This window comes from Haliotis rufescens, unplaced genomic scaffold, assembly GCF_023055435.1.
Source record: "Haliotis rufescens isolate VD_foot unplaced genomic scaffold, xgHalRufe1.0.p SCAF_5, whole genome shotgun sequence".
Lineage (NCBI taxonomy): Eukaryota > Metazoa > Mollusca > Gastropoda > Lepetellida > Haliotidae > Haliotis > Haliotis rufescens.
The window spans coordinates 29,105,431-29,124,896 of record NW_025964223.1 but is presented as its reverse complement, the minus strand read 5'-3'; the positions used below and the strand labels follow the sequence as shown (position 1 = coordinate 29,124,896).

Genomic DNA, 19,466 nt, shown 5'->3' with positions numbered 1-19,466 from the left:
CAGCTGTAGTAACTGTGACCTACTGGTGATGCCAGCCTTGTCACAGCAGTAGTGGTGATCTACTGGTGATGCCAGCCTTGTCACAGCAGTAGTGGTGATCTACTGGTGATGCCTGCCATGTCACAGCTGCAGTAACTGTGATCTACTGGTGATGCCAGCCTTGTCACAGCTGCAGTAACTGTGATCTACTGGTGATGCCAGCCTTGTCACAGCTGCAGTAACTGTGATCTACTGGTGATGCCTGCCATGTCACAGCTGCAGTAAATGTGATCTACTGGTGATGCCAGCCTTGTCACAGCTGTAGTAACTGTGACCTACTGGAGTCTTGATCTTCCAGTGATGTCAGATCTCAATTGGTCTTTATTGCATTACAAAAACAATTTCCTGGCACGTTTAAATACAATATCTCCCTTAGTGTTCCTGCTATCCTCCTAATGGTTTGTTTTTTAAAGCCACATTCAGCAATGTTCCAGCCATATGACGGCAATCTGTAAGTAATCAAGTCTGGACCAGACAATCCAGTAACAGACAACATGGGCACCGATCCACGCAATAGGGATCGATGACATGCATCAACCAAGTCAGCAAGCCTGACCACCCGATCCCGTTAGTCGCCTTATACGGCAAGCATGGGTTGCTGAAGACCTATTCTACCCCGGATCTTCATGGGCCCCAGAATTGTGACATGGAGAGATAGTAATACCAGAACATCAAAGTGCCATCCATATTTATTTATTCCATTTTTGTACACCTCTTGAAACATGTTACAATATCATGAAGATTCATATTAAATATCTTTATGGCGAGGCATAGAAGCATGATTTCATATACAATTCTATGTACAACATAAACACAAAATTAACCCTACTGACTGTATCACAGAAAAGTCATATAAGTCAGCCAGGAAGTGGGTATTTATCAATGGACAATGACCATGGAGACAGCAAATCATTAATCCCGTATCATACCGTAATATCTTCAAAATGTTCCATCACATTTCTGATAATCTTCCTTTACCAAGAGAGTCCTCTAGCCTATATCAAAGTCTAGTTTTCCCTTTGATACAGGCTAGTGGGCACACTTGCCTTGGGTAGATAATTGCCGACAAGAAAATATAATTGAGATAAGTTGATTTCTGAAGTGTGTAAACATGGATCACACAATTGTTTTTGGTTTGACGGAAACTGAACTATAAAAAAAACCAAACTATTGAAAATTGTAGTTCAAGGTTAAAGGTTTGCGGAGATTTCCAAACTGTGCTCATCAGTAAGTTCAATTCACTTGCAAGTCAGATCATGGGAACCTAGATGTTTTTCTTCCTGGCACTTGCAGGTTTAGGACTTGACATCCTGAATATACCAGTTAGTATGGCCATGTTCACACATTGTTCCTGGTTGAAAGGTGGGGGAAAATAAATATAGATATTTGTGATTTTCTTATTCTGCCATGATCGTGTTGCCAGGTTGAGGGCAGGTAATTTTTTTATAAGGGTAGGGGTGGGTCCAGGTGGTAAGGTTGGTCTTTGGACCGTCATATTTTGCTTCCCAACCCCAACCCTCCTTTTTGAGTTACATTTTTCTGTAATCCCCATCCCACTCAAAATAAAATATACCGGTACATGTACATTTGAGTAACAACGCCACCCTATGGGTCTTTTTAATAGTTTAACTGTTCTTATCTACATCAATGTCAAATACTTGCTTGTGTTTCCAATACATTTGTGTTGTTATAAGTACAAAACGTGCAAGTGTTGAACAAAGTCTATTCGCATGAACACATCTAAGACATGACAGTGTCTGAAAGGCTCATTTCTTTAATGACATAGATCTTGAAAAGTTTGTAACTATCACATCTTGTATTCCTTACTAATCAACCACCAGTTAACACTGACTGCCTCCCATGTCTCATTTATGATCTTTTCTGGATATGATGATATCTTCTGAGATGCCATAATGAATCAATGTACAATGTGCTCCCACTCTTGTGTTTAGCCTGCACATATCCATGTATAAAGTTCTGGAAGCACTCCCAACAGGTGAACACGTTCCCTTCTAGAGTGTGTTATGATAAAGATGCTGGCACTCGGACAACACTTGTTCAAGAATCTTCATACAAACATCTTCACACAAACTATTGCTGTAGTCCACGGGCATCGGCACCGGCACCACTTGACATTGCACTTCTTCTGGATCTTGTTAACCCATCTCTCAACATGGGAATGGTCACCTGTCATGACCTATCATGACAAGAAAAATGTTCTACCCAGCTTGGGCAGTGAATGCCTCAAGGATTGGACACAATTATACGTTTCTGTCATGCAAATTAAGTCATTTTATTTCATACATGATAAACACTGAAACATCAAGCATGTATTTCCGTATTTTGAACTGGTACACTTAACACTTGATACTACCTGTGGTATTATATTCTTGCAGTATGAGCCTAGAGTATCTGCTTCCATACAAGGACTAAGACACATTTCTTAGCCTAATCAAAGAAACAAACAAAACATGCTTGCTTCTATGTACATGTACAGCAATCAAATACCCACATGAAAGCTTGTTATTTACACTTTGTGTAAAAAGACCTGGGTAGCATTTTTCCCCATACAAAAATATAGCAGAGACCATATCCGAGGGTGGATATATGGTCTCTGAATATAGATTGCTTGTCTGCGCTTTATTTGCAAAAGTTAGGAAGCCATGAACCTTTCCCTCCCTGATACAATGAGTTTGGGAAGTTGTATACTGTTGAGTAAACAATAACCTTTGAATAAATAACAAAATAATGTAAACCAACCAACAAACATAGGAAACACTACAATCAATAATAGAGTGCTGTCTGTTTACACAGAAAACAGTCTCTCCATATTATTGGTGAGTTGCCATCACATTTGCATTCCCCCAGGTGGATCATGAGTATCGGTACATCAAGACACACATCCTCCAGCACTGTCAAATCACCACTTACATATGTCCCATAGAAATAACTTACAGCTTACAGCATTGGAAATTAAAGCTAGACTGTTGGCTTGTGGCTTCGAAATGTTGGACTGGTCTAAAAAGACGGAGATCGCACCTTGCCCTGCATTTATATTTAATCTGTGTGAAGAATGTCAACCATTTCACACAGTTCTTAGTACTAAGACTGATCAACTTTTGTCAAAACCAAGGCAAAGTCAGACAGACAATCCCTCTTTTAGCTTCATCCCGACAATAGTTTTCAGGAAATACTGACCATGCAACACGATGGCTAGTCAAGCTGCTGTGTTAATTTCCAACACTGTTTCAAGTCACATTAGCAGTCACATCACATTAAAACATTCATGACATAGAGACGCCGGATTAGAAGAAGAAGTATTGCGAGGCCTACAACCAGTATCAGTGCTGCAGACATGATTCCTCCTGCATTAGGCTGACCTTGACCTTCATTAAAGACTGGGGCAGGACGAGGGACTGTTGTCTGCTGGACACTAGTCTGTGGTCTTGTCATCTGCCTCTGTCGCACACCCTCTGTTGAGCCTACAGTGGGCCCTGATTGTATAGATTGGTGCACCGCTCCTGTTGACTGAGATGACGCAGAGCTGGGACTTGACTGGCTAGAGGTCACAGTAGGCGGAGCGGACTGGGTTGGAGCTGGCTGGGAGGTGCCGGGTGCTGGAGACTGCACAGAGGTTGTTTTCGTGGAGCTAGGTGTGGATTCTGAAGGACGTTGTTTTTCTGACATTACCGGTCTGCTGCTTGATGCTGTAGTGCTGGTCTGGCCCATGGGTGCCCGAGGGAACCATGAAGGCATGTGGGCCATGTGGGGCATCTGAGAATTACTGCTCATTGCTGAAGGGGGTTGAAAGAACGATGGGTGCATGAAATAAGGTGGGAATCTAGGCATTTGATTGGCAGCATTGCCAGTGTGGTTCTGCCATGCTGGTGGAACCATGAAGGGGGGTGGTGGGAAGGGGAACTGCTGGAGAGGCTGGTTACCAGGACCACCATGAAAGGGAGCCATACTAGGAGGCATTGGCCAGGGAAAGTTGGGATGGGAAGGGGGTGAAGGTGAGGTAGCAGAGGCACCATCAGGGGAAGCTGTGCTTTCATTGGTGGGTCCAGATGAAGCTCCACTCTCATTGGTCAGTGCAGAGCTTGGTTCTTTCTTTTCTTTCTCACCCTATAACACAAATTATATGTACATGTAACAATATCATCCATCTAATGGAATCCTAGTAAAATCCTAGATTTCTTATTTTTGTATAATTATCCTGCATTAATCCTTAATGCATTTATTGCTTGTTCTTGACAGAGAGAAAGAGCTTGTGAGAGGTCTTGCTGAAGGAGAAGTTGCTCCAACTGGTTGTGTGCCTAACCCTATCACACAGCTCCCATGTGACCCGGGAAGTAGTGACATCACTGAACAGCACACTACTGTTCAAACAGCGCATCTGAAGGCATCAAGGGGAGCTTGCTTTCAGGGATGGGTGGGCCAATTCAGACGAAGTAATGCAGGACAAGTATACAAATATAAAAAATATCTAATATTGTACTAGATTTTTTTACTTATCCTGCATTACTCCTTCGTGCAATTGCATCAGACAGTACGGTGGACGGCATACCATCAGATGAGATCTTCTGACTCTCTATAGACTGCATCAATCAGCAACAGCGATGTCCGGCATTGAGTGACCATTCCGGTCTGCAGGGAGGGAGAGAGTCAGGTATGTGTGGTGTCCATGTATCATTACAGTAAAAGAAGTGAAAGAGTTAAAATATAATAATGACGTACTGAGCCAATGCGTGCATCATGTAACCTTTTACTCTAAGATGCATACACCGGAGAGGTCGAAAGGCTGGCTCTGGACTTCTGGAAGTGTCAATGGTGTCTTGTGGTGGCGACCTACTGGACAACCACCAAAGGGCCAAAACTATGAACGCCTTTCACGTCTTCAAGGATGACATTGCGCAGATAGTGGGTGGCGAAGATGGTGCCCGAGTGCCAGAAGCAGCCTTCCATAATATCATGCATGGAGCAGTTGCTATGTAATGCCATGGTGGATATGACACCCCGAATATCATGAGGGTTGCTGGCCCTTGGAAGATCCAATCCCGCGGCATCATAGGCCTGGAGGATGAATGCACAGAGCCACATGTCGATCATATTACGGCCAACTGTGCACTGCACTCAAATCTGACCCAAGTGATGTCTATTGCAGTAAGCTCACTCGTTGGTGCTGCTGTTGCTAGAGCCAAAAGGAGGATGGTTTCTTTGATGAGGTTGTGGTATGACGCTGAGCGAAGCCGTTCAGACTGAGCACCCCTAAGCCAAGACATAACCACATTCAGATCCCAGGCTACCAAGGCGCTATCAATGTCAGATCGATGTTCTGAGTCGGACCCTGGGAAGGAGCACTGGCGATGGAAAAGCGTTTGCTTTTAGTCCTTCCCAAGGTACGATGAAGGCATCAACTGCCCAGGCTTGTGGATCCAGCACTCATGAGAAGAAGGTCCAAACCTGGCAGTTATAGGTCTGTGTTGGGATCGCCGAGGTGTTGACAAACAAGAACGTCTGGATGGAGTTTCCATTCTGTGGAGACTACCCTGTCCGTTCCTGGAGAGAGCATCCGCCAGAATGTGGCGACAACCTGGAATGTGTTGGATCTGAAACTGGAGGTCCATTTGATCAATCAGATGGAATAACCGGAATGTCTGCCGTAACAGGGAGGAGGAATGAGTTGTTCCCTGGTTGCGGAGACACCATACCATGGTGATATTGGCTGTGATCCAAGCGTGTTGAAGCATCTGCTTCCAGTGAGAGAGCCAGGATGAGCGCTTCAAAATCCAGGTTGTTTTTTTCCACTGTTGTTGAGCGACTTGATCCTCCAGATGTGCTGCCCAGAGTGAGGCGTCTACGAATGAGGTCAAAAAGGGCGTGAGCTCTGTCAAGGAGATGCCGTCTAAGACATTTGACTCCACCGTCCACCAATGGAGATGTTGCTTTAGGTCGTCCAGGGGGACAATGGAGACTGACTGGTTCTGATGAAGGCAGCGAGGAACACTTCCGCAGGGTGGAGCTGAAGCCCTGATGTAAGGAGAACCAAGAATGCCTGCTACAGGGTTGTTGTAGCACAGGGAGAAGATAGCGTTGGATTCGGCACCACCTGTCACTGGGTACAGAGAAAGTGGCCTCTGATAAATTGGAGATCATACGCAGGTGTGAGCTCCGATTTCCAGACATTGATAGTCCAGCCAAACTGACGAAGGAGGCGCATAGTTTAATCTCTGTGGCGGATTAGCGTGGCCGTGTCCTGGGTGTTTAGGAGGCAATCGTCGATGTACACCTTGAACTGGACACCCCACAGGTGGAGGTAGGTGGCTATCTGCTACATAATGCATGTGAATAGCCATGGGGCTGAAGAAATTACCAAATGGGAGGACCATTGGTAGTGGACTCCCTCGAAGAAAAGGTGGAGGAATTTCATGTCGATGGCACGGATTGGTACATGCAGGTAAGCGTCCTGGATGACTATGCTGATCAGGGCGCGTTGCCCTGGATCTTTGATCTGAGGAGCCTGAGAATAGACATCTGTAAGTAAGGTGGACACTCCAGATAGCGCTTGTTGAAAGCTGCCAAGTTGTGAATCATTCGATATTGGTCCTTCTTGTGGACCAGGTATATTGGTGAGTAGAAGCCTGGCATTATTGTCGGCGTGTGTACAAAATCTATGGCTTTTGGGGCTAACAGCATCTGGATGTTTGAGCACAGCAGCCGCTGTAGTGTAGGGAGGTGAGTGTCTGCTATTGGTGATGCTGTCAAGAGCGGGTCATCTTTGAGAGTGAGTTGGTACCCTCGCAGTATTTTCATAATGTGTGGGTCCCCAGCGTGTCCCAGTTCTGCCAGTAGTGCCCTTATCTCCCACCTACAGGAGTTTCGGTGACTTGAACGTTTGTTGGTGGGAGTTGCCAGTGGTAAGCGCTCGACAAATCAATACTTGGGCTAGCGGTTGCCACATCCGGCACGGGGGCGGTCATGCCGTGGTTGGTACTTGCCGGAGACCTTGCCTTTGCCCTATCCTCTGCCCCGAAAGGCCATAGAGTCACGTCTCGTTTCAGGTGGAGGGAGTTTCTCTTGGGCTGATATGTGCCTCATCTAGAGGGTCTGGGAGCATTGACATGCGATACCTGAGCCAGGGCATTTAAGGTAGTTTCATCTCAGGCAGAAACAAGAGCATGTGTGGGAGAGAACTGGACGTTAGAGAGGAAAGTGGAGGACCAAGGTTGGCGGAACAAGTCCCTATTGAACTCTGAATCCCATTTAGCCAGAGCTAAGTAGCCAAGATGGTGAATGGTTGTTAGTTCAGCCAACGCCGTGTGTACATGAGCACACATGTGGTCAATCTGGCGTTGATGGTACTCCATGGCTGTGGTTAAGTGGTCAAGTCGGTTAGATCTTGAAGAATGTCAAGATGGCCGATTGGAAGAACAATACGTCTGATAATTACTGTGGTAAATCCCATACCAGATGATAAATAATAATGAGATGGCATGAAACATTTGAAATATAGAAAGTCACACACTGTAGGCAAAATAATAAATCACAAGAATAACAATAGAGTAGCTAATACTCAAATGATTCAAACTGTTAATGCTGAGACACAAAAAACAGGTCTTGTCTCTGGGCTTGTGACAGCAGTAATGTGCTGTTCAGTGATGTCACCACTTCCGGGGTCACATGGGAGCTGTGTGATAGTGTTAGCTGCACAACCACTTGGAGCAACTTCTTCTTCAGCAAGACCTCTCACAAGCTCTTTTCTCTGTCAAGAACAAGCAGTAAGTGCATTAAGTAGTAATGAAGGATAAGTTGAAAAATATTTTAAAAATGTAAATGTGCTTAATCAATATTTGATAAAGATACTATCCTAATTCAGTTTTAAATAAATCACAGTGACCATATTTTAATGCCTTATTAAATCAAACAAAAATCCTCAGAGATCTATTCATCGGAGCACTTGACAAGGATCACGGGAAACCCATGTTGAGAACACAGTGATTTATCCAGGAATCTTTAACTGATGCCTGTGCTAGAACAATATGTCATTCTGGAGAAAGGTGTGTTCTTTTGAAAACAAGTGTGTGTTTGATACTACAATGTATTAACAGTAATTCAATACACGAACTAAGTTAGCATATATTTATATTCAAAAAGGAATCTCAAACCTAAGAATCAGTCAAGGCTAGCTGCTGAAGCACTGTCCCTTCAAACTATTCAATACAGTGGAGTAAGTAGAGATCCCCATTGAACACCACTATCAGTTAGCTGTGACTACCTGGAAGTTAATTTGGGATGCCAGTTCCTTTGCCTCCTGTTTTGTTTTCTCTGATGCCTCTGTGACGGGCTTCAGCGTGTTGTTCACACTGCCACATGATGCACACCTGAAGTCCTGCGACCTGGTCATCATATCAGTCACAATAAAACTACAAATCCTGATAAGATAGCAACTGATAAATTGCGTACTGCATGACAACATACTGTTTGATGATCACACTGGAAACTTGTGAGAGAAGACATTTATTATATGCATCAGTGTGAAAGGGAGTGCTGACTCCCACATTGACAAGGCAAAATAATGACAGATGGTCATTTGTGGAGTTTGTTATTCTCTTCATCATAAACTGTAAATTTCTTATTTAACTCATCAATCAAGACAGTTGTTTCACAAAGCTGGAAACCTGTAAGAAAAGACAGAAGCTGGGTTCACACCAATCTAAGAAACATAACCTTTTTCTGAAAAATTACCTCTTTACTTTCTATCAATATTCACATGATATTACAAAAACTGTTCTGGCTATATGTTTGGACACGTTGGCAGCACTGAGTATAAGCCTGTTGATGCTGGAGGATAGAGAACTGGCTGAGACCATATTGAGAATATAACCCAGTCATTCATGTGACAAGCAAATGTGTGACCACCTGGCTACTGCACTGAACTACAGATATACTTACTTCTTTGATAAAGTCTTTCTTTCTTCAGCACTATAGTCCAGAGACCCAATAGCGCCTCCACCATGGGTGGGCATAAACCCAATGATAGCCAACAATGCTGTCCGAACTGTGGAAAACAAATAAAATAATCAAATTCTACAGCAGTACAACATCTTCCCGAGGCAAGAGAGTTAACTGACTTTAGAAGTCCAGTTTCCACCCTTGCCGAACAAGGCTGGAATTCCCAGGCTCGATCGAAGCACCACCAGTGGTTATTGCAAGTTATGACCCTTCTAAACCTCTCCTATGGACCAATCAGATGTCACCTTTCTTATCACTTGCATTTGATTCAAACAAAATGGGGTCACACAGTCAAGACGATCTGATCGATAATCAAGATGAGGTACAAAGTAGCTATATATTCACCTGGTGATGAGGTACAATATAGCTATATATTCACCTGGTGATGAGGTACAATATAGCTATATATTCACCTGGTGATGAGGTACAAAATAGCTATATATTCACCTGGTGATGAGGTACAATATAGCTATATATTCACCTGGTGATGAGGTACAAAGTAGCTATATATTCACCTGGTGATGAGGTACAATATAGCTATATATTCACCTGGTGATGAGGTACAAAGTAGCTATATATTCACCTGGTGATGAGGTACAAAACAGCTATATATTCACCTGGTGATGAGGTACAAAGTAGCTATATATTCAACTAGTGATGAGGTACAAAGTAGGTAAATATTCACCTGGTGATGAGGTACAAAATAGCTGTATATTCACCTGGTGATGAGGTACAAAATAGCTATATATTCACCTGATGGAGAAAGTGGCCATATATTACATACATGAAAGACAGAAATTTCAGAAGTTGAGAAAAGTGATATTTTCATTCCAGTAACACTTGATATTTCGCTGGAGTGAACATAACACTTGGATGGAACTATTGCCACACAAGAGTTACCTCCTCGCAAATTGTCTCCCTTTATCGTAAATGTCTAGCCCATACCCAAACTGTTGACTTCCACAATGACAAAGCAAAATAATGACAGATGGTCATTCATGGAGTTGAAGTCGCTTCTTGACGTTTATTCTCTTCAAAATGTTTCGTCATTAACTGTAATTTCGTAAATCAAGACTTTTGTTTCGCAAAACGCCATTTTTGTTACTTAACAGCGTGTATTTGTCTGGTGTTTAATCCCTGGCCCAATCTCATTAAAATCAGATCTGAGGACATCCCATTCTGGGTCACGTCAGGCCGACCTTGTGTGAACTTTGACCAACCAATGGAATGACCAATCAGAAGGCAGCTTTCTCGTGCGTTACGGCACAAATTTCAAATTGGCGACTAGGCTTTCAAACATATTTTGACAAATACTCGATTACAAATTTGAAACCTGAACAAAAAAAACATTCTGGAATGGCTAATAGATGGTCTAGATTGTAAGGATTCAGTCGTTAAACCCGTAACTATCGTTCGGAATACACCATGTTAAAGTTTTCGAGATTGCATGACTAGAAATCACATTCCGACTGTCACTTTCATAATCTGGTAAGCGACCCACTGATTGGTCGGATGAAAGGTCGTTCTGACGTGACCCCTAATGGGATGTCTTCAGATCTTTGTTTAGTGGTAGCGAGAACTAAGGTCTGATTTTAATGAGATTGATCCCTGGCCATGTCATACCAAAAGATTATACACACACAAATGGCACATACAAATTCAACAATCATATACTTTATATTTTCATTATCAATTTCATGACTATATAGTATAACCACTTGCTCATGACCTTTCAACAGCTGACTTACACACGTGATTTAAATTACATGTAGTTATAGGCAAAGGGATGTAACCTTTTCGTTGTTTTTACACAAAAATGTGGGTTAGATCAGTCTACTCTGGCCCAACTAGCACATTTATACATACAGTGAACTATGGTTACAACAAACTCAAAGGGACCACTAATTTTAGTTTGTGATGACCGTAGTTCCTTATAAGCATTTCGACTGACTTTCCTCTGTAGTCATCACATTTAAAGACAGAATCTATCCACTTCAAAGGCTTTAGCCTAATCACAGGTTTACTATTCTTAATTGAGGGTGTTAATAGGGGTCAAGGTGTAAGAACTTAATCCAGTTAATCACTTGCCTTCAATTGTTTATTGACGTTTTGAAGGGCTGCGGGTGGTCGTGCATGTTTTGATAGGCTGATTGTGACACATCAGCAACTCAGAGAGTAACAGTTCATTATAAACAAAAGCATTGTCATTGACAGAGTACATACAGGACCGCAAAGTGAGTTCACTATATCCGTTATTTCGTTATCCGTGAACTGTGTTCGTCATATCCACTAATTTTATATGATAAAATATACAGCCAATGGCCAGCACCGAAAAATACAGTCCGTCTGTTTGTTATAAGCCTGTTTGTCATAAACGTTGTTTACTTTACATAGTACTGCTGCAACAAACCTTGCAACAAAATACTGAAATGATTTCCCTCTCAAATAAGCTTACAGTAACATGGTCCAACTAAAACGGGCTGCAGCTTAGAATCAACACAGTTAAAAAAGCGTGTATCAGTTTGCACAATGTGTAGCAAACCTTTCCAAATTGTAATAAGAATGTAGTCATCAGTATGACCAGGGGGGATAGACACAGGAGGGTTCATCACAAATGTTCACACAGAAATATGCACAACAGGTGATAGGAATTCTCCAGCTATGTTGAACATGTTAAATTAGGAGGTACACATGCTGCATACTTTGAAGGTAAACCTCCATCAACTGAATATTTGACAACACTAAATATGATCTGGGCTTGAAAGCAGAACATGAGGTTTAAATGAAATGTGGCATGTGTAGTGATTATTTTCATGAAGATGTCTAAAGGAGAACAAAAGTGTTTAAAATGTCAAAATCTTCTTGACTGGAGCCCACCCACTCAGTGTTCTATAGTGAACACGTCCAATGCAAACATTTGCATTGAATTCCCTGAAGAAGAGAGTGATCTTTCATTCCTCCAGCCTACTTACTGGACCAGGATGGCTGCCAGGACTCCGGGTGATGGCCGGATATACTTAGACAGATCTTCTTGAAGATTTCAAATCTGCCATTAGGCTACAAAACAAGAAACAACTGATGTCAAGAACTGGTTACACTATAAAACAGAGACATAACTTGTTTCAAGGGCAGTAACTCTACTGCCCACCCTATCAAACAGACATCACTTCAAGCTCCTAACAGCGATAGCTCTCTATACTATCTCTGCCACCAGTTAAAACCACAGGAACTCGATGATAGCGTATATAGCATAATATATCTGTATAGAAAAAAAAATCACACCCCTCTATATACATATAGACAAGGAGTGATACCCACCATGAGGTGTGCTGAGAAGTACAGCACCAATCATCTGATGATCTGAGTAGTAGACTGGAGTCTGGGATGCTACAAAACTGGCATGATCAGTAAACAACAAGGCCAGTGTAGCTCCAAGACAGTGAGTTGGAGAGCGAATGAGTCGAGTCATTTTCCGCACATTAAAGTAATCTTAAAGTTTCAGTTTTTCACGCAGATCACAGTTGAAATCCCCAGTAACTAGGACATGTTCACATTCATGCTGCTTGGAGAGATCCCGAAGTTTCTGCATGAAGTTAGTAAGTGAATCCGACAACTTTTGGAGGAACATACACACAAGCAATACAGAATTTGCCAACAAGAAAGGAAATGTATGTGAGATGACATTATGTGCCAAGTTTGGTAAGAAATATTGTATGTTTTTCAAGATCTGCTCCTGAAACGAGGACTACCTCCATTTTCAGTCTAAGTCAAAGTCATTGGCATGGAAACTCGAAAAAAATTATTTTTTTTAAATCCCACACTATCAAAAGGCACCAGTTCACCACTACACCTATCTATGTGCAAAGTTTGGTTAAGATATCTCTCATGGTTTTTGTGTTCTGCTCCAGAAACAAAATGTGATGGACGGACGGACGGACGGACGGACGGACAGCACCCATTCCTACATCCCCCTTCCACTTTGTGGCAGGGGATAAAAAGGCGGCCGGAAATTACGGTGCTACACGGGCTTGAACTCAGCAAAAGTTTGTGATTGCTTAAAATGGGTATTGTGATATCAGCACATGGTAAGGGGAGGGAAATTCAAGACCATTAATGATAATCTGTTCTAAATGTTTAATTGTGCTGTAGATTTCCCCAACATTTTGCAAGCAGGCTTACCATTGATGGTTTTGAAATTCCCTCACTTCACTGTATGCTAATATTTAGATCCACTATTTTTTTATTTTAGCCAATCAGAAATGTTTTTTTCAAGCCAGTGTAGCACCGTAAATCCGGCCACCTTTTTCGTGTTTGCCTCAACGGCGAAGCTTAGAGTTGAGATTTGATGGTTGTTTTAAATAAATATGAGTAAGGTGACCACAGATGAACACAATTGTGTAGCCTATGGTTTGCTTAACAAGTTCCAATAGATTGAAATAAGTGACATTCATATTTCATGTGATGCCGAGCTGTGATTCGAGTGCAAAATCTTGATTAAGAACCAGGATGGCGGGTGTCACTCCTTGTCTATATGATATAGAGGGGTGGGATATTTTTCTATACTAATATATTATGTTATACACGCTATCATCGAGTTCCTGTGGTCAAAACTCCCCACTGTGATTAGTGGCCACAACCATGCTTGGAGTTCAACTTGCAACTGACTGACCGTTGTGTTTACAAACAAGTGATGACTGCTGTGAAGCCGAATACTCTTACTCTAGATTAATTATTTTCTTTGTTCGTCAATTTTAATTTCTATTTCATTTCAACCATGATGTCATTGGTATAGTAAGAATGGAAGGGGGAAGTTGGGTGATTTTCAGCAGTCACGAACCAATATGATCTAACAAATGAAAGTTGAATTCATCTGGGAAATATGGTCAGTTATAAAGCTTTTCAAAATGAACTATGATGGCATTCCCAAAGACATAAAGTATAAACGTTACTACATTTGGGGTAAGAGGGCAAATTTTAAAATTCTTGTAATGGCTGTGCCTACCCTAGCAGCAATGTTACCGAGAGTGAACGAAAGTGTCCCTCACTGGGAAGGAGCTTGACATCACCTGTTTGAAGGGCAGTAACTCTACTGTTCACCCTATCAAACAGACATCACCTTTAAGGGCAGAAACTGTACTGGATACCCTGTCAAACATACATCACCTGTTTCCAGGGCAGTAACTCTAGTGCCCACCCTATCAAACATACATCACTTGTTTCCAGGGCAGTAACTCTACTGCCCACCCTATCAAACAGACATCACTTGTTTCAAGGGCAGTAACTCCACTGGCTACCCTATCAAACAGACATCACCTTTTTCAAGGGCAGTAACTCTACTGCCCACCCTATCAAACAGACACCACCTGTTTCAAGGGCAGTAACTCTACTGGCTATGGTGACCGTAAATTGATGTGGTATTGCTATGTGGCTCTCTCAAACAGAAATGATATTTCTTACTCTCAAATGCATACTACAAAGAAAAAGCAATGAACAGGGAGTCAACCGCTTATCAATACAGCAGCATGTTGTCAGTAAACATAGAGGCAAGGCACTGTAGCTCACCAGGTACTCCTCACATGGCCAGTGGGATAAAAGTCATCATCATTTAGAGATTCAACAGTTTTTCAATTGGCAGTGTTATGTGTGATGTGGCTCTTAAGGAAAATGTCAGGGCTACAAACATTCATGGATCACCACACTTGGTACAGCAGTTTCTAAGATGCAAGACTTTATATTTTGGGAACATCAGTTGGATTTGGAACTTGATCACTGGGATATTCATAACCACTTTCTTACTTCTTTGTAAATATTTTAATAAAAAACGCCAATCTGTATTTATTTCACATGCCAAGGCAAAATCCAAGTCACATTAAGTTTCAGCTCTCTTGGTCTCAGAAAGACTTGAAAGATTACACTTTTTAAAAGAAAAGAAAATTGAATAAATTTGTATATGCTTTAAGCCATGTTATAAATCAGATGAGAATTCTGTGAACACATTTTAGAGACACAATAACTGTGATCATTCACACAAAGTTTCAGCTCCATAGGCCTTGTAGTATCAGAGATGTAAAAAATGTAAATGTTAATGACAGACGGACAACACACCATGACATAAGCTCACTTGACTTTCAGCTGAAGATACATGAGCAAAGTACATTCTAGTCTGTAACACAGAAGCAAGGCAAGAGAACTGACTGTGAGCATCATGATGCTGGGCGGCTTCATGGGGTACTCTGGGGGCAGGATGATCCGCCCATGGAAGATGCCACCTTCAAATTCCGAGTCGGAGGGTCCACGAATTGTAAAATGCCACTCAAACAGATTGTCCTAAAAGATAATATATGCATCATATCAAATTAATAACACAGACAGTTACCCTCCAGTGCAAGTGTTTTGCTGGAGTATTACTGTTATTGTGATTGAGATTTTCATTCAACAACACTGACAAAGAAATGAAATATTCACAAACCAAAAACAAACAAATGTTACTCTTAGAACATGAAGAACTTGTTGAAAGAACATACATTGTGACATAATACACTTCTTACCATACATATTGAAGATCAACATATCTACAAGATCTGAACATGACGTATAAATATTCTATATCAACTGTCAATTTCTGGACTAAATTGTGGATTGTCATTATTATGATGATGATATGAGAAAAAGTGTGTTAGAAAGAATATTTGTAAAATGGGGCATCTTAACAGAGAATCAGGGTAGGTCACACCTCTTCTCCAACAAGGTTTACATTTTTTTCAGCATGTGTCGAATTAACATACAAAATATTCCTACTGAAGATGCTGGAGACTTTCTTAAACTGCCATGCAAACACCTGTCATACAATTCATACGACATGTGCACATCTACACTGTCACCATGGTGACATCAAGTGTGAGTGAGTCTGCTTACATCAAGAGGCTGGGCAAAGTACTGCTCTGTCGGTTCCCTCAGTTCCTGCGCCTCCTTCATCAGCCGCTTCACAGCTGAAACAAGCATCCAGATTAGTAATATATATCACCCTATGCAATAATCTCTTTTATATATCACCTTGTCTTTTCGTCTATAACATATCTTTAACAAAGTCAGATTTTACAGCATCTTCTGTAAGAGACTGGGGAGCTTGGGGAGCTGGGGGAGCTTGGTTTACACATGAACAGTGAAATCATTGTAAAAGGATAAGTGGATGGGACCTGTCCAAACCAGGCTCACTTATGTGTTATGTTTAAATGCAGGTGATATTCAAAAATAATTCATGGCAGAAATTACTTGCAAATTACCATGACTACCATACAATTGAAAACAGATGAGAGCTATTACTTGTGTGGGGCTGTTACTATGACTGCTTCTCAGTGACTGAAATATGCACTCACACAATCAGCCATGTAGTGGAGTGGAGAAATGAGGAGCATGTCAGCACATAAAGGAAGAATGGCTGAGTGCTGGTTTGTTTGTTTGTTGGTTAACGCCGCACTCGGCAATATTCCAACTAAATGATGGCGGTCTGTAAATAATCGATTCTGTACCATACAATCCAGTGATTGACATCATAAGTATCAATCCATGCAACTGGGATACGATGACATGCATCAACCATGTCAGTGAGCTTGACCACCCGATCCCGTTAGTCGCCTCTTACAACAACAATAGTTGTTTTTACAGCAAGAATGGATTGCTGAAGAAATGTTTTGAAAAATCAGTAAAACTGATAAAATATAGCTTTGGTTTTATTATATAACTGTAACATGTTTAAGGACCAAACATATTTTCTTTGAATGCTCCAGTGTGTAATATTATGTATATATAATATATAACAATATTTCCATGTTACTCCAATTGTTATTTGCAACACAACATGTATGTTGAATGTAGTCCACATGGAATTTTTATTTTGGCTGGTAGATATGGTAGATAATTAAATTTATGTAATTAAGTGTGTCTGCTAGTGTGGTTTTTGTTAACTGCACAAAGCTAACTGTCGTGAGTTGGGAGAACAATAAGTCTATCTATAGATAAGATGAAGCCGTGCGCGAAATACACATACTGTATTCGACGTAATAAGCACCCCGCTCTAATAAGCGCCCACGGCGATATTTGCTAATATATTGGCTAGTGAACAATCCCAATTAGCACCCTTCGCGTGTTATATGCACCCTTAATTATGGGAAATTAAATTCTGGAAAAATATATCTGGCGTGTCTAATACGCACAGACTTTTCTTTTGTATCATTTCAGGCTGTCAGCCTAAACCACAAATTTACGATCTTTCAACTCTTTCACCAAAATTTATATTCTAATAAGAGCCCCCTCTTTCTAATTTTGAGAGCGCCCTGGGCTCTTATTACGTCGAATACGGTATGTCAGAAAGCGCATGTTAAATTCCCAATTTAAGTAAGTAAAGTATGAAGCAGTACAGTTGAGTATCATACACTAAATGTCACATCATCACAACATATAGCATTATATATCAAGCAAAAAGTGAACTAATTCCCATTGGCAGGTTGCATATTGCCCTAAGTGGGTAGTGGTATACAAGTGTATACCGGTATTAGGGACCAGTTCAAAGGTTTGATGTTGAATAAAAACCTTAATTCCTTAAGATTAGGAGTTGGGAGGTTAATGGACCTGCAAGTTTTCCATCCGACAAAATCAACTTACCTGATTTTTCAATGTTTTATATACAGCAATCAAACTAAACCAATCCTATTTGCATTCACATGCTGTTAGGAGTTGTCATAAATACATCCAGTCTTCCACAATGTAGGGTCTTATCGTTGCCAGCAATTGTGGCAAATCCATCTAGTGCAGGGCGTAATATAGAATGGCAGATCTGATCTATAAAAACCCTACAAATCAGTTTCAACACCTAGTAAATGAACTTCAGAGGAAAACACAAGATTGCGTGACAAAAGAGTTAAAAAAAACTTCAAATTTTCGGAATGAAGTCTTTTTGAAGGTATGTCTAAAAACTTAAGGACTTGGTGTATGCCTAAAAACTTAAGGAATGAACATTTTTTTATCTGACATCAAACATTTGAATTGGTCCCTTACCAGCGTTAAATTGCAAACTTAAGTGGGTTTTACAGAGTTTCTTCAAATTACATTGGATTTTTTTGTTAAAAGATGTAGCTAACCCATACCCTACCTCAAAACTAACCCTAAGGATTGTAAAGGGATTTTGATCAGCAAGTGGTGCTAAACCCTGAGGATTGGAAAGGGGTACCTAATCCTAATGATCATAATCAGGTGCTTGATCGGAAAGGGGATCCAAGGGCTAAGGATAGAGTTGGGGGTCTATAAAGCAAGAGCCACAGTTGGCAGCCTCAGCTAATGAGTGGTGTAGTAAGCTGCGCCTGGTAAACTACATTGTTACCACTTAAGTGAAAGAGATCCCCACATTTGACTTGCAGGGACACCTTTTCACTAATACTAAAATAGTCCGCATTAGACAGAATCTTGCATGGAATAATTGCCCTGTTCATGCTCAATCACAGGTGCTGATTCGGAGATGTCCTGCTAGCTGGTAACTGTTGTCTCCTACTAAAACTATGGGTGTGACTTCAACCTGATGCGCAGCGTACATTAGTCTGTTTTGGCCAGGGCACAGCCTGATCCTCCTCACTACCATAAGTTGTAACTGATAATCAATAAAGACTTTCAAATGAATTACCTCCTTAAAACAGCAACGACAGACATCGCGAGATTGACTCAAAAAGCTCAAACATCAACATGTAGGTGGTGTGTTCATGTCTGTCAGCACACACACACACACGACACACACCACACCGAGACACACACACACACCCACACAGACACCCACAGACACACCCACACACCCACAGACACACACACACCTTATGACCGTTACGACTTTATGCCTAGTTGAGTTTGTTTTTGTTCATGAATTTGTTGTCATTTTCTACAACTTGCTGCAATAGTCCTATTCAGACAAAACAAATTGAAAACACACTTCGGAATCTTTTTGACGGTGAGTCGCCGAAACAACCAACAACAAAACTGGGTCCGATCTAATTTAGTTCTAACGCCGCAGGTGTCCCGTCTTATTTAATATCGAAAACAATTTAAGACCCGCTGCAGACAGACACCAAACGTAAAAAGTCGCGGGGTGGGGGAGGAGGGTGGTAGCTGCGATCGTCAATCAACAAACCTGGACTGCGCATGTTATATCTTCCCTCCATGTCTTATGGTAGACTGGATATCTTCGTCTAAGATACTGTGGCACTCGGAAAAGGTTCTATTTAATCAAATTACGAAGGTGATGTTGTTGACAAACGTGTCTCTTTCTCTTTCGATTAATGAAATAGTAAGGTGCGAAATGATTGGCTGTCTATGAAGTTTAGCCAATCATATGTTGTGTTATATTTCACTAGTTGTCATGCGCCATCGTTTTC

General features: G+C 41.4%; 1 protein-coding gene across 1 annotated transcript; it reads right to left on the bottom strand.

Annotated features, from left to right (window-relative positions):
• Positions 1-716: 716 nt before the first annotated feature.
• Positions 717-19,386, bottom strand: LOC124116890 (ubiquitin-conjugating enzyme E2 J1-like). Its single transcript, XM_046478487.2, has 7 exons — positions 19,223-19,386; positions 15,967-16,040; positions 15,247-15,378; positions 12,024-12,108; positions 8,992-9,097; positions 8,315-8,435; positions 717-4,164 (listed from the first exon to the last, which is right to left on the bottom strand). The coding sequence occupies exons 1-7, from the start codon at positions 19,251-19,253 to the stop codon at positions 3,310-3,312; spliced, it is 1,404 nt and encodes a 467-aa protein (XP_046334443.1). The 5' UTR covers positions 19,254-19,386; the 3' UTR covers positions 717-3,309.
• Positions 19,387-19,466: the final 80 nt, after the last annotated feature.

Coding starts and splice junctions, on each gene's coding strand:
- LOC124116890 (XM_046478487.2), bottom strand. CDS start 19,253: ATGGAGGGAAGATATAACATGCGCAGTCCAG. Junction 15,379..15,966: donor ACTTTGCCCAGCCTCTTGAT/GTAAGCAGACTC, acceptor ATTATCTTTTAG/GACAATCTGTTTGAGTGGCA. Junction 9,098..12,023: donor CTGGCAGCCATCCTGGTCCA/GTAAGTAGGCTG, acceptor TGTTTTCCACAG/TTCGGACAGCATTGTTGGCT.